Below are 25,858 nucleotides of genomic sequence, written 5' to 3' on the forward strand. Positions count from 1 at the left end.
TTTTTAGACACTAGACTAGACCTAGACACCTAGTGATAAGACACTCCGTTTTTAAGAAACATCTTAGTTCAATGAAAATATTAAACATTTCATTCCCCTGAGGGGAATCCAACCAACAGTCGTCGCGGTTACAGTCGGACACTTGTGGCCCTACGCCACGACAGGCTCAGAACCTATTCTTTATTAATATTAGCTGCTGCTATATAATATGTAAATAAGTTATTTTGTGCATAACAAATTTTGTTATTCATATTTATAAGATACTAGCGGCCCGCTCGCGGTTCTACCCGCGTGATTGTTATTATTAATTTCTGTCTCCATGGCTACGTCCTAGTGACGTCTATGCAAAATTTGAGACTCCTAGCATTTGTAGTAACGAAGTTTCATACAAACTTTCGACCCGAAAAACAACCCCTTAGAAATCGAATATTGCAAATTCCCGTCTTAGCGAGCACCTACGTCCTATAAGTAACTCCTATGCAAAATTTGAGATTCCTAGCACATGTAGTTTCTGAGATTTCGTGATGAGTGAGTGACCTTTCGATTTTATATATATAGATAGATAATATAGTTAATAATATCGAAATTAGTTTGCCGATACGATCACTTTGCACAGTTTTAACTGAAAGTGGAAAATTCTACGATCCGTATAGGTTGGTGAACTCTAGTGATGTCAAGTGGTTCAGCAATGGGGGTAAAGCTCCTCCGGTAGCCTCTCTTATTAGAAGAGGATGCATTTACGTACCGAGAATTTTCTGATTTTACGTCGTAGTTAGGTTTGGCTCATATGGACGATTTTGTAACAAATATTATGTATATATTATCAATTTATTTCAGTATAATAAGTATTAAAGGTTTAATAAAAACATTTGCTACGTTTTAGTTTAAAAAAAAGATGCACAACGTGCCTAATCTGTAAAGCCATTAATTAGTCATATATAATAAAGTATACAAATGGGTGCTTCGGGAACCGGGGTGTCGGGACACGGGCGTCGAGTGCTGGCCCAGCACGGCGGCCCATTGAGAAGGCAGCGGCGGCGCGACGGCGCGGCGCTGACGTCACGGGGCCTCGCCCCGCGCACGCGCGAATATCGAACGGCATGTGCCTCTCGCCGCCGGCCCGCTCCGCCCGACCGATACACACTTTTTTATTTTCCCCCCGAACGTAGCTACGGTAACCCCAATATTAAGAGAAAAACCTGAAAATCGCTCTCGAAACGAGATAAGCGCGACACCAGCGCTCGCGAGTCGCTCAGGACGCTCGTTCCAATCCAAAATGGCAGGACTGAGCGGTCCCCTCAGCTCGGCCCCGGAGCAGTTCTGATCGCGGACGGTGTGTCGTTATATAAATGTTACGCAAGTTGGCGACGGTGGCCGCGAGCTGGTGGAGCGCCCAGTGACTGCATCGACCTGGACTGCCACCGCCACTACCGTGAGTACAAACGCCCGGTCAAAATCAATTATTTCTCAGTGTTAAACCGCGACGGTGTGTCTTGGAAACGTGTGGCTCTATCGATCGAGTCGATATCTGTATCTGAAATTAAAGGCTTTGCTGAGTGCCGTTGTCGTTGATAAGGAGTGGTCTAGTGATTGGAACTGTTAGGAAATATAGCGAATGAAACGTCGGCCTAGGGCTCCGCAGTTTTAGAGTAGATCCACTGATCATCAAAAATGTTTTAAATATTTTATATATTTGACATTTACACTTGGATATGTATATCCAACACGAAAGTGAAGGTCGTCGTTATGTTTATGTCACATTCAATATTAAATATTGATTTAATTTACACGGTCACTTTCACTGTTGTTACCCTATTAGCTATTATGACCTATTTTGTGTTGATGGAGCTCTTAGAAAAAACTGAACTTCACTATACGGGTACCTTATTTTCATTTTTATATATATTTTTAATATATTAAACTATAAGGAATCTCTTGAAAATTGTTTTATATAAATAAAATTTTCAATTCTCTAGCAAAACCTAAAATATGTATATTGTATACGTTTTATATATAAGTACAGATTATTATTTCAGAAAGAAAAATATCAAGATAGGGATATATCTTCGAATAAATCGCAAGATAACATGACGGAAAATCGTAAGTGGTCGGCGTATAGAATAATCTAATACGCGCCTTTGTACACGCCCATTTAAGAAACTGGCTGTCATTAAATTTCGAATATTTTTAAATAGTATAATATACTATACCTAATAACAATTAATTTATTTAAATATATAAATCAGCTTCACGCTGTATCCCGCACACAGCAGTGTAGGCAGAGGGAACCTAGTGTTAAGACACTCCGTTCTCCATTTCCGCTGAATTCTGGAGGTATTACGTGTTGAGTGGCGGAGAAAAACAATAGTGTATCTGTGATTGACACTAGATTCTAAAAGATCTGAGTGCTTACTTAATAAGGCAAGAAGTTTTTTCGTCATGGGGGGAAATGCTAGGAGTCTCAAATTTTGCATGGACCTCACTTATAGGACGCAGGTACTCGTGGAGACAGAAATTAATAATAAAGTAGTTCAGGCGAAGCTGCGGGCGGGCCGCTAGTTTTATTATATAATTCTAATTATTTTATTATGTTTTTTGGCAGTGCCAGGGTGTTCCTTACCAAATGCTTCGACAAGTTACTTTGGCTTCACTTTTTTTTCTTCATTTTTATAGAAGTTCCAATATAATTATTTTTCAACTTCTGTCAGAGTTTTATCCTATAATCTCTTGGAATAACTCAATTAAGTTGGACATTTCAACAACGTAGCAATAACTTTAAAGATAAAATTACAGAAAATGGCACATACCAAAAATTTAAAATTACACAATATTAAAACATATAATATATATGTATAATATAAAAAGTATAGCCAGTCGTGGTGTAGGGGCACAAAAGTGCGACTATAAGCCGATAAGTTGTGAGGTCGATTCCCATTCGTAGAAGTTAAATATTAGATATATTCATTTTCTTGTACTGGTGGCTATTATATAGTTGTAGCGTTATAATCCGTAGACGACTACGGACATTTTTCAGGCCAAAGCCAAACATTTATTCTTATGAATAACTGGTATCAATCAATATGAAAATTATTTATATTTAGAATTTAATCAATGTTTCTACAAGTCTTCACAGATTTTCTCAATATAAACTCAATAATTCTTATTATTTTCACTATTCTTTACACCATAAAGACAAATTTATTTATTAAACATTAAGCAGACTTTGACAGAGAAGAAACATACATAGTGACAAACTATTCTTTTTTGTTAATGATCTAAAAATCAACCTATTGCTAAAAAAATTATTCCCGTTTTCGTCTACGAGCTGGTATATGTTGGCTTCAATTCCTGAAGCTCGTAATATATTTTCATACGTTTTAATAATAGCACAAACGTGTGACTTTAACGCGACGGTTGTGGATTCGATTCTCACTCGGGCGAATAAAATATTATTTATTTATATTTTCATTTCTTCACTCTATTACCAAGGTAAAAGCGAAATACCTCTAAAAATTCCACAGAAAATGGGGAATGGAATGTCATAACACCAGGCTCCCTGCCTTTCCTACTATATGCGGGATAGAGCGTGAATCAGAAAAATGTCACAAGTAAAAAAAATACAAAAACCATACGAATCGCCGGTCATTGGACTCTCGAGTGAAATATTCAATATAATGGCACGCGATGCTGCCAAACTGGGCCGCACTGTAGCATTGGATGGTTACCAGTAAATTCTGAGTGCCCACTGTATTTACATAAAAGCTATTGTTTGAACTAATATTGAGATGAGTATTTTGCGTCTGTGGTTGGTTTTTTTTTTTAAATTTTATCTATTACTATTACTTATGTGCGGCAGATATGTAGAGTGATGACACTCTGTTCTACTGTAAGAGTAATTATAAAAAATATAATAATCTATCGAGTTTGAATTTGAAACGACAAAAATCGCAACGCATATGGCAACATTCTATTTAAATGTCATTTAAATGTAGTGCAAAAATGTAAGAAAATTTAAATTTAGAATTATACCTTTTTTTCTGTTTCACGCTATATCTCGTATATAGTAGAGTAGGTGCTTTCCACCAAATTCAAACCAAACTCAACAGCGTGGTTAGCCTCGATACCAGAGCGAAAAAGTAAAAACATTATATATTTCATTTTCTCAAGCGGGAATCGAACCCACAACCTCTTATAGCACACGCTTGTACCTACCCCTGGTACGACTGGTCTCAATAATATATTATGTAAATCGGTTAAAATATGGTAAGCACTCAAATATAAGTAATGGAATCCAGCATTGATCTGGAAACATTAGTCTTTCTTTATAAAATCCTATCGCTTTCAACGTGGCACATGTGATTGATGGTGCAGCGATGATCCCTCATCGAGATGAACCATCCGGTGGAGTAATACGATCACAAGTTTAACGATAGGTTACTTGAATATGAAGGATTATATGACATGTAGCAGAGGATATAGGGCAGAGGGAACCTCGAGGGAATTATTCGAGGCATTATGTGTTGAGCGGCGGTATTCAACGCCGGGCTTTTGTTTTGGCGCCACAGTGAAGAAATGGAAATATAAATTTAAATAAATATTCCCTTTTTCTCGAGTGGGGATCGAACCTACAACAAGTATACATAATAAAAAAAATATATATACGATATAATAAACTGTAGAGGCAGAAGAGTGCAACTGACAGGTTGTTCGATTCGATTCCCACTCGCGCTGACAGTGAGGAAGCGCGGAGTTGAGTTACGCTACTAAATAACAATACCAGCAGAACTTAAGGAAAGCGTTTTAATGAGAACGGTATCTTAACACTAGTTTCCCACGTTTCCTCTTCCTATCCTGCTATATGCGGGATTCAGAGTAAAATGATATAATTAGAAGATATGTTTTGTTAATTATACTCAATAATATATAACTTAAATAAATAAATGTTAATATAAAACTAACTGTTGCTTAAAGCTTTAGACGAGAACCTCAAAGATTTCCTTTAGAAGGAATGATTGATTCACACAAACGACGTTCTGTTACGCTTCTATCAATAGGCTTATCATTTTGTATGCTGCAAACCCTCAGAAGATAACATTAGGCCATGATGTAGAGTTTTGTGAGAAGTGAATATATTTAATTACCTTTTCAAAATGGCTTGAATTATCTATTAGATTAACTTTTATCTAATAAGATAAAGATAATATTATATTTATCTTAGATAGGTATTTATGTTCTACTGCATTAAAAAATGTCTGCAAAAAATCTTTCTTATGATATTTCTTTTCTATGTTTTTTGTTTCTTAGCTTAATTCTTTTATATGGTGTAGGTGTCCATATTACATATATAAAGTAAGTTTTTAAGTAAGTTTTCACGCTCTATGCCTCATATAGCAGGGTAACCAGAGGGAACATAGTGTTAAGACACTCCGTAACCCAATTCTATCTATATTATTAATATAATAAATAACTAAAAAAGGAAAATAAAAAAATGCTCTAAACTTAAGCGGAACTAGTGTGTTGACTGCAAAATGTATTTGCAAGAAATGACGAGCGTTGCAATAAGCGAGGCGACACATGTGCCCTAGTTGGGTTCTCGTTCAACTATCACGATATCATCTATTTTAGTTTTTTATTAAATACAATTTTCAATAAATACAGGCCAACCGTGGTACAGGGGCAAATAGTGTGACTGTAAATGCAAGGGGTTGCGGGTTCGATTCCCACTCGAGGGCATTAAATATCTCTACTTTCATTTTTTTCGCTCTTTTTATATAACTCGACGCTTCTTCGTCCGAGGTTTTCTCTAAGCTTTTACTAGGATATGAGACGTTTTTTTAGAGTTCTACTCGTTTTGTTTTTGCCTTATCTACAGAAAATTAGCATAATATTAGAATTTATCTTGATTTGCTCATTTTTTTAGTTTCACGCACATATAGCAGGAAGAGAGAACCTAGTGTCAAGATACTCCATTCCCCATTTTCTGCCGAATCTTGCAGGCATTGCGTGATAGAACTCAACGCCGCGCTTTGCCTCGACACCAGAGCGAAGAAATGTAAATATTGAATATTTAATTTCCTCGTGTAGAAATCGAACTCGCAACCTATCGGTTTGCAGTCAAACGCCTGTATCCCTACACCACGAAGACCTCACTGCTCATTTTTATCTGGAAACAATCTCACCCATTACCCCATAGCAATTCAAAATATGAAACACAACATGCTATACTCACATTAAGTAAGTAACAAGTTGAAAAATTCATGAAATTTCACAAAATTCACCTTAATTTCTGAAAGTGTGTCATGACGTTCCTACTTAACGTTCCCTTGTACTATGAAGAAGTGATGAACGCTTGTAAAAAGAGCCTCTGACTTCTCACGTGTCCTATTTATGGTTATAATGCTGCACTTGCTGCGTTAACACTTTGGAACTTCCTTAGTGCTTTATATTAAGAATAAAAAAACAGCTTCACGCTGTAACCCGCACACAGCAGAGTAGGCAGAGGGAACCTAGTGTTAAGACACTCCGTTCCCTACTTTCTGCCGAATTTTGGAGGCATTGCGTGTTGTGTGGCAGAACTCAACGCCGCGCGTTTCCTCAACGCCAGAGCGAAGAAATGGAAATATAAACGTAAATAAATATTTCACTTCCTCGAGTGGGGATCGAACCCACGACCGTCACGTTATAGTCACACCCTTGTGCCGCTGTGCTATGACAATAAACAATTAATAAATATTTATATTATAAATATCAATATGCACAGTAAGTATTTTATATAAAATCGTCGCCTTTAAACGTCGAAGTTTAAACCTACTTAATCCGTTTTTGTTTCTTCTCTGAAATCTGAGAGCATTAAAAAAAACAAAATTGACCATAAAGTAGAGAAATTTTTGAAATAGTACAATTTTTTTAATAATACATATATACTTATTGTTTTTTAAAGACATTTTTTTGTCTCTGTTAGTCGACAATATGACGGATTTTATAGATTTTTTAATAGATTAAACATTTACAATTATATTATCAAGAACTATATTATTTAGAACTAAAAAATCCGTTCTCCATCACACCATATAAAAAAACCTTACCTATTACCACACAAAAATTACCATAAATTATAGAAAAAAAATTAAAATAGCAAACAAATTACATTTAAAAACATTTTAAAAAATGTCTGTAAAACGAAATTGCACCATTACTTCTAAGCCAGTGACTACGAGTACTATGACACTCTGCAAATTAACTACGATATGGAACTACGGCTTTGTCCGATAAATTGAAGCGAGCGAGCGAAGCGAAACTATTCCATTGTGTGGAAAGCACGTAATAACCCCCGTAATAGGGGTGGGCTTTGGATCGCGAATACTTTACAAACACGCCTTTCTGTATATTTTAATAATAGTTTCTCGTTTTTAATTATTCGAATATTGTTTTGAGGGCTACCCTAAAGTAAGAAAATATTGTTTTTATTTTTAGTTCAGTTTTTATAGTAAATTGTAGGGATAAGGCATTAAATACTTTTTTTTAATATTTCAACATTTATTCAAATAGATAATTGGTATATAAAAGTTAAAAAAAAATGTATAATTAGTCCGCATATGATTTTTAACTTAAAGTGATATAAATACTGGGCTTATTTCTAGATGTTTTTGTTATCCTAATAAATATAAAAGATGCCTGAAGATAAAAAAAAATAATATCGAATCCTGGAATATTGTAAATTTTGTATACTATACTAAACTAGCAGACGCGCGCAGCTTCGCGTGCTTATTTGCACCCTTAGGGATGAATTCTAATAAACCATAAAACAGGTGTTCAATTAAATATTTTTAAGAGTCTGAATTTCAAATTTTATAAAATTTGGTGCCGATTTAAAAAAATTGCCATACAAACTTGCAACCCCTATTTCACCCCTTCAGAGTTAAATTTTTTCAAAATCCCTTCTTAGTGGATGTCCAGATTACGAGAGTAAACATCTGTCCAAATTTCAAGTTTCTACGCATAGCGGTTACGGCTGTGTGTGCGTCTTACCTCAGTCAGTGAGGACAAGTCCTTTTATATATATATATATAGATTATATATAAGACTAGCGGCCCGCCCGCGGCTTCGCCTGCGTGAACTGCGTTATTATTAATTTCTGTCTCCATGAGTACCTACGTCCTATAAGTGACGTCCATGCAAAATTTGAGACTCCTAGCATTTGTAGTAACGAAGTTTCATACAAACTTTCAACCCCAAAAACAACCCCAAAAACAAACCTTGAGAAGTCGAATATTGTAAATTCCCGTCTTAGCGAGCACCTACGTCCTATAAGTAACTCCTATGCAACATTTCAGATTCCTAGCACTTGTAATTTCTGAGATTTCGTGATGAGTGAGTGACCTTTCGATTTTATATATATAGATATAAAGTAGTAACATATCCAGGCCATAAATATATTAATTATAACAAAATCACAATGAGGCTGTCAAGTAACACGATGGTTGTGAAAATGAATTGTTATTAAATAATAATTCCATACCTTCGCTCTGGTTGCGCGGCGTTAAGCTCCGCCATTCAACACGCAATGCCTCCAAAGGTCTTAGGTAAGGTTCCCTCTGGCTACCCTGCGGGAGACAGCGAGGAGCTGAAAAAAATATAAAAAAATGCATATATTGCATAAATTTTTAAGGTAGCTTTACACGGTTCTGTACTGCGGTTTCTCAGTTCTATTTCGGTCTTTAACCACGAGGAAGTTTAGAGTTTTGCGTACTTTTCTAATGAAACAGACGTTAAACGGATTGCGAGAATCCAGCCTCGACTTGGGCGAGGTGAAATTAAAATCTTTTATTGTATTAACTTTTATATTTTACATTTTCTACTATGAATAAATCTATTGTGTTTATAAGAAAATTATAATTTTATAATTCAATTTTTATATATATATTTTGCATTATAACACTCAAAAAAAAACAGTTTCTAACTTTCTACTAAACTTTATTAAGTTAATTTAACAAAAAACAAAATAAGAAAAAAATATAATTATAATCATTCAAGTGTTGTTTCATACATTTCCACAATTTTAATTAAATTTCCATACTTATACATAAAACCATAATTAAACTCCCAGACGTCCCTTTGCTGTACTGCCCAAAGAGAACGTAATATCTTTCTTGAAGCATGAAAGACATTTGTTCTGGGCCGCCGTATTGCGTAGATGCTGGCTGGTTCCCAATTCGTCGCCGCCAGCGAGTCTGCCAAGCCTTGCGGGGGCGCCCCTTTACAGGGAGTTCCCCCTTTCGGGGAGTCTCAGGGAAACAGGTCACCGCACTTTTTCTTAAATCGAGACGGGACGGCGTCGCCTAATAGTCCATTTTCGGCTGCGACGAGTTCGTTGCTCGCTGGATATTGATTTTATTATTATTTTCGTATAATTTTAACTTCTTTAAATTATATTTAGGATTCAAATATAATTTCATGCTAATCGTATTATAAGCGAAACTAATATAAAAATATATATTTTTAAATTGAATGCTTAGTTCACAGTGACAAGATTTTAAATTGTAACTTTCGATTTTATATACTAGACATACATATTTTTATATTTTTTTTCGATTCACGGACAGAGGAAGCCTCCTAGTGTTGAGACTTTCCTTTCTCCAATTTCCTCAGAATTCTGGAGGTATTGCGTTTTGAGTGGTGGAATTTAACGTATCGCTTTCCCTCGACAGGAGAGCGACTCTTTTCTTGGAAATATAAATTTACATTTCCTCGGATGGGGATCGAACCCACAAACAGTCGCGTTTACCAATCACCACGCCACGTCTGGCCTCACCTAAAACCTCTACACATGAATAGATATTAGGTGAATATGTCTATATATGAAAAAACTTAAAAGCATCCAAATTCTAATAATCCATGATTGTTCTTACATTATTATTATATCAGCGACTTAGTTTATTTTACTATAATCAATGACGTCAAACGACGAAGGGCAAATACATAGCTGGTCGAGTCGATTTTAACAGAAAATCGATAAATTATTCATCCAGCAGTTACGCGGTGTTTATCACGCTCGAGTAGAAACAACCGTATGCCATAGGTTTAAAATTAAAATAGGGTAGGTACCTATGCTATGGGGGGGTCCCCCATGTATCTCGTTTCAAAGAGCATACGAATTAGAACGCGTGGGTGGGTTCGATTTCCAATCGAGGTAATAAAATATTTAATATTTTCATTTCTTCGCTCTGGTGTCGAGGCAAAGCGTGACGCACCTCTCAACACGCAGTGCCTAGTGTTTGGTGGAAAATGAGTAACGGAATGTCTTACTACTAGGTTCCCTCTGCCTACCCTGCTACATACGGGATATATGGGTAAAATAAAAAAAATAATATATATATATATACCTGAGCAAATTCTTTAATGAACGTGATAGGTTCTGGATTCAATTCCCACTCGAAGAAATGAAATATTTATTATTTTCACTTCTTCGCTCTAATGTCGAAGAGACGCGTGGCGTTGAACTCCCTCACTCAACACACAATGCCTCCAAAAATCGGCGGAAATTGGGAAACCGAATGTATTACAACTAGGTTCCCGCTACCTACCGTGCTACATGCGGGATGCAGCGTGAAGCTGAAAATAAAATGTAGTAATCTTTTTGCAATTAACAAACGAATTATTCTGATAACCAGACAATGAGCTACAACATGTCTGGCGGTGGTGACTCGGACGCGCTGTCAAGGCGGCTGCGCGAGGCCGAGCGCGCCCGGGCGGAGGCGGAGCGCGCCCACGCCGACGCGCTCGCCCAGCTCCGATCAGCCCAGCGCACGCCCCACGACTCGCACAATGTAGAGCAATTGCAGTCAAGAGTTCGGGAGTTGGAGAAGAAGGTGGGTCGATTCGTTGCTTTTACATTTGTATATAATATAATTTACTGACAAATCTGACATATAATTTGTGTAAGAGGCCCGCACTTATATTTAAAATCGCTCTCAAGGCTGAGATCTTGGAATACTCTTTTTTATTCATTAGTATATAATTATGAATGAAAATGATATCTCAAGATCGATTTCAAACTTGAGAGCGAATTATAATTACGGGTCTTAATTTTTTTAAAATATATAATACTTTTATTTTAACACATGTAAATAGTTTATAATGATATGACCATAAGAAATGTATTTCAATTTCTATAAATATCTATATTTAGACTAATATTGAGAAAACTATACGTAAGCACAGATTCGAGTGGCACAACGATTGCCTCACAACTTACGCAGCGTCGACCACCTTCAATCTAAAGTACGAGAATTAGAGAAGAAGGTAACAAAAATGTGATGTGCTACGAAAACTAATTTTGGACACAGTAAAGTGTTCTGTGCCGTCTTTTATATCAAAGATATATTAAAAATCATAAAATAAAAAAAACATATATATATGTGTATTTAACTCCTATCTAGATATGATTTTAACAACTATTCGATTATAAAACAATAGTTTTTTTTACATTGTTTCAAACTAAAGAAAATGTTAGCGTGCTAGAGTAATACGTTATATTTATCCAAACCTTCATTTCATCCACATCACCACAGAAATATTTTAATTATGTTTTTTTAAAGTGTATGCTAAAGTTAAATGAAATCTATTACAAAGACCGTTGTTATAAACTCACGTATGTTTTAACCAAGCTGTAGATATTTAAGCTCCTACAAATATATGTTTGTGTAATTTTAGTGTAAAAAAATATTTCAAATTTAATTAAATTAACTCAAAAATTTAATTATTCTCAGGCGGCCTTGGAAACAGTTCGGTGTGAGGAGCTACAGCTTGAACTGTCATCAGCGATGCGTGCTCGTGGCACTTCTACTACTGCCACGTGGTCTACAACAGCAACGCAACCAGCTTCTGAAATAGAACGGATAATGGCGAAGATTGAGCAAGACAATCGTATTTTAGCAGAACTCGAACATTCCAGATCTACAACGCATGGTAAAACACAGTTTATAAGCACATAATTTACCGATTATTTTTTACGTAGTCTTTTTAATATTATTTTCTGTTTGCATAGGAATTCAGTCCAGTGGATCTAATCAAGCTTTGGGAGAGTTTCATTCTCCGACGCCATCGCCGCTGCCGCACTCGTATACCAGCATGACCGGTCATGCTGCGCTATGTCAGAGCAACACCATGCCCACTTTATCTTCTCTACACGCTACATCTCAATTTACTGCCCCTAGTTCTAACTCTGTAGCCTACTCTATGAGTGTGCACAACCCCACTTCGTATTCAAACCCAGTACCTGCCTCTTATGGTTTGACCAACACTCATCAAGTTACATTTACAAATCCGGTTACTGCCCCTCTCGTCAACAATATAAGTCAAATTTCTAGTACACTAGCAGGGTTACAGTCAAATCTTCAAAGTATGACGGGAAATGTTGCTGCTATGAGTTTAGGGGCAACGTTAGTTGGCCCATCTATAACAGGGACCATGGCCGGAGCAGGACTTTCTAGTTGTTTAAATAATCCACCGACAAGTTTATCAGGAGGTCTCACGAGTGCTTTAGCTGGTATACAATCAAATTTGTCTGGTGCTCTTGGAAACCCATTAAGTAATCTGACTGGAGGAACACAACTAGGCGCTCTTAATACTAGTTTGACTGGGACAAATGCTTATGGTACTGGAGTTGGAACATATACAAATCCCCTTATATCGAGCGGATTGGGAACAAACACTATGAATATTAAACTTAAGCCTATCGATGAAATTGATCTTGGATTAACCAGATACGGGGCGAATAATCCATCTATGGTCAGAGCTGCTACTCCAGTAACGCCACATCAACCTACCTGGAACTTAGGATTAGAAAGCCAATTTGGAACTGATAGAATAGGAAATTTGGACACATTTCTACATGATCGCGGTCCTAGAGCTATAAGACTTTTACCAAATAATATGCTGGATGTTGATGGTACTTTTTGTTTTGAATTTGTAAAGTAATGTAATAGGAAAATATATATTTTTCATTTATACGAGTGATATATTTATTACAGTGCGAAATACACATTTTATGAATGGTGGCGCCCCCAACGAACCTCAAGTTGATATGTTAGATATTCCAGGCAAAGGTCGCTGTTGTGTTTACATCGCTAGATTTTCTTATGATCCACCTGAGTAAGTTATTGAGAAAATTAATACTTTTCCAATTTTTTGATTGGTATGAATCCTATAATGTTTTTTAGAGTTGAAAATACGGAAGGAGAATTATCTATTTGTGCTGGAGATTATTTACTGGTCTGGGGTCCTCCGGATCCCAATGCAACGATGCTAGACGCTGAGCTGCTAGATGGCCGACGTGGATTAGTACCTGCAAATTTTGTACAGCGCTTAGTAGGCGATGACCTTCTGGAATTTCACCAGGTATTTATATACGTGAAATAAATGAACTATATATATTAACATAAGTTACATTACTAAACTTTTATCTTCTGTTCAAAAGGCAGTTGTGGCTACCTTACGTGATGCTGATGAAACTGCGACTACAGCTATAAGTGATTTATCATTAAGCAGAGATGTGGCTCGTCTTAGTGAAATGGCAGATATAAGTGAAGGACCTGAAGATGACGATAATGGTAAACTTGCCCACTAGATGTCAAATTTATATTAGTTTATTATCAGTCATAAATTGCTAGTGAATAATGAAAATTAAAAAAGAAAATCATTATCTTCCCAATAGTGCCCAAAGCCCTTTAGTATTTATTGACCAGTTTTATCCTATTTATTTTAAATTAATAATACTCTTAGCATTGTCTACGTTAACATGCATTTTAATTTCTTTTATTGAAATTTGTTGCAATATTTGCATGTTAATTTTCACGCATATCTTACATAATTTAATGCACTAGTCAATTTAGGTTATTTACCTATACAAATATACATTTATGATAATTTATGAGATCTGACATTTTTTTAAATCTTAGCAGGATAACAATTAAATCATTCATATGTAACGTAGTTATAGAAATCTATAGTTAAACCTTTATCCTTTCCTATTTAACCCATCCTTTAACATCGGAATTCGCTGCACGCTTCTTGGCATATCACTCGCACTTCGCCTGCTTGGCTATCTCCAACTCGCGATCTACCCTCGGACTTGAACAGCCGAGCTGTTTTTCTCGTCGTTAGTGCCTGCACCGCGCCAGCTCACGCTCGAGAGACAACTCAACAAGTCAGTGCTGATTGGCTGGACTGCACCCGAGGGAGTCCAGCAAGCCAACATTGAAAGTTACCACGTCTACGTCGATGGAGTCCTTAAAACAACGGTCAAAGCAACAGAACGCACTCGAGCATTGGTTGAAGGCGTAGACGCTAATCGAGTGAGTTAACAAATATTCCTAAACAAATATTAACAAAATTTATTATTACCTTTCATCTTAGTTATTTTTGTTAAAAAAAATATTATTTAGTTAAATATTTAGTTTTTCATCACAATTTTATGCTTTCATTTCAAAATTTTAAAATTAATAATATGTGATGTTCTTAGTTTAATAGAATTAACAAGCTTAAATTACTTTAAAGCCTCATCGGATTAGTGTCCGTTCAGTAACCGCCACCAGACGTACATCTAGGGATGCTGCATGTACCATGGTGATAGGTCGAGATACAGGCAATATGGGACCTACTTGTGTAAGGGCTAGTGGTGTGACATGTTCTCAAGCGGTAATATCTTGGTTACCAGCTAATTCCAACCACCAACATGTCGTCTGCGTTAACAATGTTGAAGTAAGTTATTGTAATGAGATATAACGTTAATTATTCAGTATATGTATTTTAGAACATATAGTATACATATTATATATTTCACGATATAGCAATTAGTATTTTATATCTAATTTAAGGTCCGAACTGTAAAACCTGGTGTTTACCGCCATATCATTACGGGTCTATCTCCAAGTACACAATATCGAGTAACAGTGAGGGCCAAACATTTGAGAGCGGGTCCACCTGGTGTTCCTATCGAAGAAGCCCCTGGTGCTTATACAGATTTCAGAACATTACCAAAAGGCTTACCGGATCCGCCTAACGAAATAATGGTACATACAAGAACTTTTTCGAAAACTTAGCATGAAATGATCTAAGCATGCTTTGGTCAATTTTTATACACTCTACACTCACATTTCCTGCTCGCCCTAATAAGAATATATACTACCTTTTAAGACTATTTAGTTTAAATTTATTAAGATTAAATTTTAAAGTAACATTTGAAACAGTTATGTAAATAAATATAACTTACAAAACTGCTTCTATATTCTAATACTCTATAAGCGTTGTAGCACACGCACTTTAAGAATGCTTTTCAACGCTCACAAAGTGTGTGTTTTAAGCCCTAACATTAAATATACCACAATTCATACACAACCCCTCCCTTTCAAGTAATATATCACAACCTCAAAGCACGCGGCACCATGGAAAGTTTCGAGGAAGTCGCGTCAATCGCAACCATTAATCCAGCGCCAGGACAAATTTTTTGACTTCGCTCACGTTGTTGGTAGCTTAGCAATCCCTTTGTTGAATCCTCCCTCAATGTGGCTTAATAGTATGTATGGATTTCATAAACCAATTGGCCTTAATAAAATGGCTGGATTGTTGGTGGTGATTGGTGCGGTGTCGCAGGTGGAAGCTGGACCCCAGGACGGCACCCTGCTTGTGACGTGGCAACCGGTGCTTCGCCCTCCCGCTTCCGGGCCTGTAACCGGATACGCGGTGTACGCGGACGGAAAGAAGGTTACTGATGTCGATTCCCCGACCGGTGATCATGCCCTCATCGACATTGGCAAATTGATTGGCCTCAATCCAAAATGCGTCACTGTAAGTATTGTATTGCTTAGACTGGCTACTTGAGCACTGTGTAATTACTTGCACATTATACTTTTGTAAATGACACGCATTGTGTGCTATGACTTACCAACTCCGCTTAATTAAGATAAGTCCAGTGAATTTGTTTTTGTTCTTACAGGTGCGAACCAAATCTCGAGATAGCCAGTCGAGTGATAGTGCTCCCACTCCTATACCTCCTGCTGTGCTCCGAGGAGTCGGCTCAAGAATGCCTCGGGGGCCAGGTCCCGGGCCGGCTCAACCAGTCGCGGGTTTTCGAGGACAACGTCCTCAACCATATCAGCAACATCAACAAGTGTTAGAGCATGATGAGAATCTTTCCGATAAGGAAATATTCCCATCGAGCAATCGTCCGCATGACCCACAAACTACTCAGGTGAAAATTTATTTATTTTATTATTTTTATGTATATACATACATATATTTATACATGTATTAAGTTAATTGGTAAATTTGAAAATATTGAAATTTGGTTAAAGATACAATTTACGTATGTAATCCATGAAACGTTCGGCTTTTTATAGATTTTTTTAAATAACGCTTTGTATTACAATATATCTATCTATCTATCTTTTTATTTTGTTAATGTATGATAGAATACTTTAATCCATGATTATTTTGAAATAATTAAGATAATTTGATGTTGGCACAGCACTATGTGTATATTTAGTTTGCAAATCAGTGTTGTATCTATACTGTGTGTAAATTATTCAGAAAACTCATTTGGCCCGTATGTTTATTTACAATGTTCATAAAAGCTTCCTTGGTTTTAAGTTGTTGCGTCCTTTCCATCTGTGTCTTATTAGCTGTTCTATTAAATTTAAAGTCATACGCTCTTTACTTACAAAAGAAGCTATTTCAGTTTTTTTTCTTGTTTAAAGAATTAATTTTACAAATTATATTTAGAGATATCAAATTAACAAATATAAAACATATATTTACAAAATGTATAAAAATAGCTTCTCGTGTAACATCGGTGTTGCAAACTGCACTCTTTATACTATCTCCTGCGGTTCTGTCGCTGGCATCTTCTGAGTCAAGTAGTTCTCTCCGTTCTCTCTGCCAAACGGTACCAACACGACCACGCGCGCAATCGACTATGTTATAGCTATGCACTCGGCTCGAGCGTTCAAAATTAAATGCATACTGCTTGCAACTAGAATTGTAGTCTCTAGTGCTATTGGCCGATACCAGACAGCGCACGACACCTTACAGATTGTTTACTTAGAACAGATAAAGAGCTTGTATTTTGTGACACAGACAAACCCTCATCGACCTCATTTTGTTAACCAGCCTCTAAAAGTATAACCTTACCTCTCTCGCTCACATAACTGTTATACACCTTTCCATAGCCAACGAGCGGATTCGGCACAGGCCTCCTAAAGAGTATATTCGACAAAATAACCCCTTCGGTAAGGAATTTTTACACGTCTTTTTATATATTTTTTTATTTATTTATTTCTTTTATCATCTTCTTGACACGTTTTGTTTAGAATTGAGTTTTGTTTTTGGGAGTGTGTTTTTTGATTTTTTGGTTATTAGTTGACATTTAATTTTTATTTTCACACAGTGTGCTCGTATTTTAATAGCATCGTTATACTTATATGCGTATTTACTTACGTAGTCAGTTTATAATCCATACATACAAGTGATATTTTCTTTGAGTATGCTTCTGTACATATAAAAGTAGAATAATACAAATACAATAATCGTAGAAAAAATGTATTTGTTAGCTAACTTTAATGCATATTCACCTATTGAATAACTAAGTATAAAATGTTATATGTTTAGAAATATAATATTTAACATACACAACATAGCTCTTAGATCTTGGAGAGGCAATTAGAAATTAAACTGTTTTATCTGAACTGACTGAACTGTTCAAAATAGTTTTCAATTGATATTTAAAAATAATTGAAGCAGGACAGCAATTAATTAAGAACACCTATTAATTACATGTTAAACTATAAGTACACTGTTCCACTAATAAATAATTATTTGGTCTACTTAATCGTCAGCATTATATTCTGTGTTGGGAGAGCGCTTTACGGCAGACAACTTTCATTTTCACTTCGGCTTCACAACTTGGCCTCACTTGCTCTATTCATCTTGCATATCTGTACATCCTGAAATATATCTATACAATGGCCCTCTAATGTATGGATATGATGTCGTCAGCTTATCAATTAGTTCAAGCTTCAGCGATAAAAATACAGCGGTAAATTTATCAAAATTATATCATTTATTTCATAACCATATATTGTTAAATCAATGATTATGTAAAAATGAATGAACGTGTGGTACCTATCAGCAATCGGGGATACCGGCCATCGAAATCACAAAAGAGGGTGCAGTGGAAGCGAGTAGCGAGGACGAGGAGGCTTCGCGACGCCGCCCGCAGGTCTGCGATCTCTCCTAAATGTCATCGATGTGCTCTTCATGTGCTAGCACTTTTCACTTTGCTCTGTTCTTTCTCAATTTTATGCGGAAATTTCTGATCACAAGTTTTTCACTTTTTGTTGTTCTGTGTTGTCTTCACGTCCTCGATGTTTGACACACTACACAGGTTCACATTCGACACCACCCAGGTCTTGAGACACGTAATCTAACCCCAACAGATAGGTAGAAGACAATGTCCCCCACAGAGCACTCGATACAGACTCATATCATTCGAGCATGCGCAGCGTGTTTGTTTGATTATTTCTGCATGCTGTCTTGGCTTCAATTCGATCTCAATACTACTCTGTTACACTATTTATTAAGTTTCTCTTTGTAAGGAATTAAGCCGTAATCAAAAAATATGGGAAATATATTTTATGTGCATTTTAAGCTATGAACCACTTTCGGATTTTTTGTGCTATGTGGATAATACGGTTTCAAATATATGAGCTGCACGCTAGCTTTCGTTGTGCATGGGGATTGAATAGAACTTTCAGAGGAATGTTATACATATATATGTATTGAAAGGTAAAGTATATTGCTTATGATCGCATACGCCAAAAAAATATTATGGCTGTGAAGCTTGATAATTGCTGAAGGCTTTGTAATGGAAAATCTAACCTTATTAATGTGTTGGTACGTACGGACGTCAGCAGCAGCCGTCCCAACCTGCTCAAGCGTCGCAGCCGCTTTCGGGACAGCAGTACCCGAATACACAAGCCTTCCATGGCACGCAGCAACCCCCTTATCCACAGGGCGGCCAGTTTCCAAGTAACCAGCCGACCCAATATCCCGGTCAGTCGCAGCAGTATCAGAACCCTCCACCCAGAAATCATCATGAAAGAGGACGTCCTCCTAACCCTCATCAGGTAAGTTTATGTCCTACATTTTCTTTTTTATATAAAATAAAATAAAATTATATATAATTATAATTAAAAATATATATCGTAAAAATGTATAATACTAATAACTTTTTTATATAATTATAATTAAAAATATATATCGTAAAAATGTTTCATATACTAACATAATTAGAATAATTGAATTTCGTTTTAAACAGCAAGTACCAGCAATGCCACAAGGCCCAATGCCGCCATACGGTCCTCGGCCGGGACCACCACTTGGCCCACGAGGTGCACCTCCCGGGCAACGTCCGCAACAAGGTCATCCACAATCTAAAAGATGTCGTTACTTTGTTGCACTGTTTGAATATGATCCAGCGACAATGAGTCCTAATCCTGAGAGTTGTGATGAAGAATTACCATTTAATGAAGGTGATACAATAAAAGTAGGTATCATTTTGTGCATTTATTTCTATACTTTACTTAATTGATTGAAATCATATAACATTCAAAATTTAGTTCATTATACCTAATATGTTAAATATTATATTGTTTTAAATGAAAAAACTCTCATGATTGCCTACTTTTGCGCATAGTATTATAGAAAACAATATGCATACGTAGGTTTGGGGTGATAAAGATGCCGATGGCTTTTATTGGGGTGAGTGTCGTGGTCGCCGTGGCTATGTGCCCCATAATATGGTTATGGAGGTATCTGAACAGGAAGCCACAGGACAAGTTGCAAAACCGCGGGATCGGTGGACGGATGCTTACGCCAATCAACCTGTTCGAAGAATGGTCGCACTTTATGATTATGATCCACAAGAACTAAGTCCTAACGTCGATGCCGATGTAAGTATCACTGTAAGTCCAACCTTCATCATATCTTTTCTTCATAGTCTTAATATACTTATAATATAACGAAAATATATTATTGTAGACATCATAATTGGATATCCGATAGTGTGAATGCTTTGCAAAAGTATTGTAGATGTCGGGTTTCCAAAAATGTATAATACTAAATATATACAGTTAATCGATTAAAAAGATAGTTTCAAAATGATAAATAACTTAATTATTTATAATTTCAGGCGGAGTTAAGCTTTCAAACGGGTCAGATAATCCACGTCTATGGAGACATGGACGATGATGGATTCTACATGGCCGAAATAGAAGGTGTAAGAGGCTTGGTACCCAGCAACTTTCTTATTGAAGCCAACGACCAATATGGACCTGGAGCACCACCAGGCCAAGGTAATAAATAAATAATAAAGCAATTTTCCAATGGCCATAAAATTACTAAGGCCGTAATTATTTTTCTGCGATTTCCCGAATTTCGCTATCTGCCCGTTTCGAGACATTGTTCGAGATTGCCTGTTTAGGTTTTCCAGAACGTGAAATATTTGTAGTTCTCAAAAGTTTTTAATTTGCATTCTAAGTTCTAATGCTTATATAGATTAACAATAAAATTAATTAATTATTGCAAAATATTTTTTTATCACATAGGTCCTGGATTGCCTGGAGTCCGAGCTCCACTTGCAGGACCAAGCATTCCTGGAGGCGGCCAAGGGCGTGGACGGGGTGCGCCTCCAGGTCCTGGGGCTCGAGGACCTCCGCCACCGCCCAGAGACAACGTTGCACCTGCACCAAGAAATCATCATCGGAAAACAGGTATAATATCGTATTTTTTTATGTTATGTATTGTGTAGAGCCGCGAACGGCTTTTCAATATTTGCTGTTATAGTTTATCTTTCCCTGTTAGTTAAAAAAATATACAAATGGTTTAGGTAAGTCCAGCTAATAAACCAGATCAGGATTAATTCTGATCACTAAGAGCTTTGAGTGTTTCATGTTTGCACCTTGGACTTGCTGTGTGACTACTGAAAAACGCTCGCTATTTTGCTCTGGTAACTTCTATCATCTTTTCTGTACACGGTATAACGATTGCCACGGGACTCGCTTTGCGAGTTACTTTTGTACAAAAATTTAACTTACTAAACAGGTATATTGCCGTCTTCATCATCAGCAAAATCATTAAATTGTTACATTACTCAATGAAATTTGAAGCACACACGGTCATGAAAGTAAAAAGTAATATTTCAACGCGAGTCCGGCTGCAATCACAAAGACTCTTGGTGTACACTATGCTGATTAACACTATCTTGGATTACACAGTCACAGACATCGATGTTTAACACGTGAAAACTAGAAGATACAAGAATACACGAAAGTCAGATTTAGATACTAAATATTATTCCGATATACGTCGAGGGCAACTTTTTTTGTTCGCATTATCTTTCTAACTATCTATTCTATTTTTATTTTGTCACAATTTCCCTGTCACGTTAGCTCACGCAAGGTAGGCTGGTCAAATACACGCAACATAGCATTGCACAGAGCCCACGATGTGCGTGAAGTGTGATCCAAGAGTCAAGTGGTTGTCTGTGGTCACTATATATGTTGTGTGTATTGTCTGTTTGCTAGATGCCTGCCCTCTTCCCCCTTCTCAGTTAGACCACACCACATGCGCCAGTAATCCAGAACAGGCGAATTCTCAGGTAAAAATATTACCGTTTATACAGTTTGACCCCACAAGAAACTTTCAAATTATGCAACGAAGCTAGTCATTATCTTTAGTTCAATTACCACTTCATATTTTTAGATTTAATTTTCACTATTTTCTTTTTAGTTTATTTTTCTTCTGTATTTTATTTTGCGTCTCATCTACGCCCAGTGTATCTATAGCTAAAGGGCGAACCGTTCGTTCTCAGTTGTTTTGGTCCATAGCCGTCTGGACTGATCATTGAGGTTTATGACACATTAGATATCATTTCATACTGGACCATATCATACAAAACTAGAACAAAACAACAATACTTCACTAACATTAAATATACCATTTACTCCATCACGTCTATGTCAACAAAGTCTCTGAAGCCTGTGAATGTGGTCCATTACTAGACGGTTACCGTAATGATACTGTAATAAAAAACAACATATAAATGACGGGTTTAAATGAAAAATTAAATTTAAAATAAATAAAACATAAATTCTATCAACACATATTATATTTATCAAAATTGTAATCGTCTGGGAAACAAGTTTTTTTTTGTGAAAAAATCTTCCTCAGCATGATATTTTGCATATAACTTCACGCTCTTCGCTATTTAGTCGTGAAAATTTACTTAATTAAATTTCCAAATTGAGCAATTACAAATTATATTAAATTTATAATTTGTACCTATCTCAATTCGCTTTTGTACCGCAATGCATGACCAATTCCGCACACGTATTGCCCAAGCAAATTAGATGAATGCATGAAAACTGTGTGAAATCTTAAATTTAAAATATTACTTTCACTAATGACCAATTACTCTCTTCTTTAGTTTAGAAGACCCTTATTATCTTGATGGATCCTGATTAACTCGATGGTTTCCGAGACAGATCATCAATCAGTAGTAAATCAGTTGCGAATTAGTCGAATTCGCTAGATATCATATAATATTGCATCAAAAAGGCTAGTTTCACACGAGACGTCCCGCCGGGTCAGTGATATTTTTGACAGCTGAGCTTTTCATAGGCGAGGGGGAGAGGCGTGGCGAGCGTTCCGCAGGCGAGCACGATCGCGCGCACGAGCGCTGGTAACGCGGGCACGCCAAGCAGCGTGCAGTCGCCGGGCGCGGCGGCGCTCTCCGCCATGCCGCCCGTGGGCACCACTACGGCCGTGAGCACGTCGCCTGCGCGGCGCGGGGGCCCCGCCGTGGTGCCAGCGCCCACCGCGCAAACACCCGCGCAGCCTACGCCGCCCACTTCGCAGCCCAACCTTATGCAGAAGTTCACCGAGATGACCGCGCCCGGCGGCGACATCCTCAGCAAGGGCAAGGAGCTCATATTTATGAAATTCGGTCTCGGTGGCAAATAATGTCGACTTTACGGCCTCTGGGGCCTCTTTAACGTTTAACAATCTCATTTTTAGTTTTAACGCGAAAGGGTTCTGCTGCTGTTCCCCTGCCCGGCTTGTCACAGCCGTGTTTAACCGAATTTTTCTACTCTAGGCCATTCGACTTACCATTAACCGATAATATAGGAATGTAAATAATAAAAGTTAAAATTCAATAAACGCACAGTTTAGTGGATATTCAAAATATTTAGTGGTCTTGATAGTACGCACGGTTGACGACTAAACACCTGAAGTTAAGTATGTATAATGTTTTCTATCTCTCAAGTCTGTACCCGTCTGTTAGGTTAGTTTATAAGAGCGTTCAGTTTCTGTGAAGGACCACCTTAGCCCAGACAAATCGAACATTAATTGGTGACTCTTCGGTCTTTCAGCAAAGTGGTTCTTCACATCGCTGTAATCTTTTCGTATATAAGTACGAAAACTGTTGTTTTATGTATTTTTGTCTGACTGTTAGTATTTTAACTACTTATTAAATGTGGTTGAACCGCATCATCCTATATCTTTATTTCATTCTTAAACGCTAGATGTCAGTTCCCTTATTATATTAGATAGATATCAGTACTTACGAAATATCGGATATACTTTAGTTGACTAGAGTCATGCGATATTTTTATGTAAGTGAAAATGGATAGGCCGGAATGGAACCTGCGACCGTCCTTGCAGAACATGAACCGACAACCAGTATCGACTTGGCAATAATTAACATGCGAAAGTGTGAGTGATTATGATTACCTGTTTCAAATATTTATAGTAATGTTAAATATTGAGTCACAAATTTTACAAAATATATTAAAAAAAATAATAATATCATAAATAAAGAATGTTAAAATTTATTCAATGTTCTCGATATGATAAGTTGTGTTATAAACAATAATTGTCAGTGTATGTACGTCTTAAATATACTTAATATAGGTGATTACAGTTCAACAGCCATTAATTAATAATCATAAGATTTTCTGTAAGTACATCACTAAAAATAACACGCCAATATACAACTCCTCTCGAAAATAAATATTCTGTGATAGTAGACGTGATACCATCTTTCTCATTAATAAATTATATTATAAATGCGTCATCACGTAGATTTTCGAGATCAGTGTTCGATACTTCTTAAAATTCTAGAAAATACAATAATATCATTTATATCTAACAAACTGTCCAAATTTGTTTTTATTGTTGTTTTTAATATGCTACAATTGTTTGTGCTTTTTAATATTTGACTTCTTTCTTTTAATGTTGCTATAGCGAAAATCTTCTTATACTGTTCATAATTAATCTATTATTATAATCATTGGCATAATGCAAGGCCATGCATATCGAGCCACCTGAAAGACTGCTTGCAAAATGATAACATTACTTTTAAAAATATTGAATATTAGTAAATATTAAAAAAAATATTTAATATTTCAATTTCAACTATTTTGAAAATGAAGACTGTTAAAAGTTACCATAGCTACGATTGCTCTATGATAAAATTAAAAAAAAAACCTTAACGAAATTTAATTCCCATGATTTTTTTTATTTATTTAGTTAACAACTAATTATAATAAAATATTTGAAAATATTTCTTTGTTAAGTAAATTTTATTATTTGCTGTATTTATCGCGATAATTAATTTTAAAAAAAAACAATGGATTAAGTGCATTTGGAGTGATATAATTTTGACATGTCTCAAAACTCAAAATGGTGTCCAGTGTCCACTAAATGATCCTAATAAATTGTTATTGTATATATTGATGGATAAGGTTGCTTGAACTGTAGGCTATTTCGATGCTCACTTCGTACAAGGGATTCTCTATTAAGTCCTTATAATCGCTTTGTATTTATCCAAAGACGTTCTCGACTATTTAAAAATCTTTTCGCATATAAACGAAATTAGCTTGCGATTGTTAGGTAACCATTCATATTTAAAGAAAACATGTTTAGCCACGCTGTTTAGTCCACAATATTGTAAGGGCAGTTCCACAGTGCAAGTGTGAGTTCGACGTTTTTGGAATATTAATCTTTTCTATCTTATATCTTAATGTGGGGAGTTTCTTCGAAAAAAAAATGTAATTTAATTAAAATTAGTAGTACGTTTGGTAGAAAAACTTGTTTATTAGATTTTGTATATTCTTAATGTATCTTTTGGGGACACTTGCATTTGCAACTGCTCAGTCGTTCGTGTAATAATTACTTTTAGCTAAGCTAACAGGCTACATATCTAACTATTAATGTACGACCTGAATTAATTGAGGTTTTTCTATTAATAAAAAAAAAATATTCTAGTGTTACGTCTAACAGCGTTCAAAGTTGTTCACTTGTTTATACATTGTTAAAAATCTGTATTCATATCTTTATCACATGTATGGTTATTTATACGATATAATATAAATAATTATTGTATATTAATCGTGCAATCATAAAAATGCGTAATTTAATATGAAGAGTTGTATATTAATTATACTTAATAATAAATTATGGCAATCTATATTAAACAAACCTTTAACGATGTACCAATATGCTGCGACAAAATAAATGATACAAATGCCGCTTCTTTATTTCTTGTATTTCTGTGAAATTTTAATTTTATTTTTTGTATATCTTGGTCTTACCTTTCTCAAGCGTCAACGACTTCTCTCAGCGTCAAGAAAAATGTCAGGATTCCATGGCACAATACCAATGCGTTTAAAGAGTTCCATTCTGAAGTTTATTTTGATGTTATTTTAAAGAATGCAATACTTTACTTATTCTTCGAAAAATA

The 25,858-nt window shown here is 36.1% G+C and overlaps 1 protein-coding gene across 12 annotated transcripts; it reads left to right on the forward strand.

Moving 5' to 3' along the window:
* The first annotated feature begins 1,085 nt into the window (after positions 1–1,085).
* On the forward strand, positions 1,086–25,655 carry Rbp (RIMS binding protein). 12 transcript variants are annotated; one of them, XM_085198941.1, is made up of 22 exons: positions 1,086–1,432; positions 10,671–10,868; positions 11,221–11,301; positions 11,769–11,967; positions 12,047–12,949; positions 13,032–13,152; positions 13,221–13,398; positions 13,478–13,610; positions 14,164–14,354; positions 14,557–14,760; positions 14,877–15,071; positions 15,652–15,846; positions 15,995–16,249; positions 17,226–17,285; positions 18,185–18,274; positions 18,969–19,181; positions 19,373–19,600; positions 19,779–20,018; positions 20,246–20,408; positions 20,661–20,825; positions 21,639–21,712; positions 22,735–25,655. In XM_085198941.1, exons 2-22 carry the CDS (start codon positions 10,674–10,676, stop codon positions 23,074–23,076), a joined length of 4,425 nt encoding a protein of 1,474 aa, XP_085055067.1. In that variant the 5' UTR covers positions 1,086–1,432; positions 10,671–10,673; the 3' UTR covers positions 23,077–25,655. The 12 variants fall into 12 exon arrangements, with proteins under 12 accessions (XP_085055067.1, XP_085055105.1, XP_085055112.1 ...); XM_085198951.1 differs by having other exon boundaries at positions 1,087–1,432; positions 19,779–20,006; XM_085198979.1 differs by lacking the exon at positions 18,185–18,274 and having other exon boundaries at positions 18,966–19,181.
* The last annotated feature ends 203 nt before the right edge of the window (positions 25,656–25,858 follow it).

Source organism: Heliconius melpomene, chromosome 2 (assembly GCF_056956725.1).
Source record: "Heliconius melpomene rosina isolate 202511_hmr_F chromosome 2, ASM5695672v1, whole genome shotgun sequence".
Lineage (NCBI taxonomy): Eukaryota > Metazoa > Arthropoda > Insecta > Lepidoptera > Nymphalidae > Heliconius > Heliconius melpomene.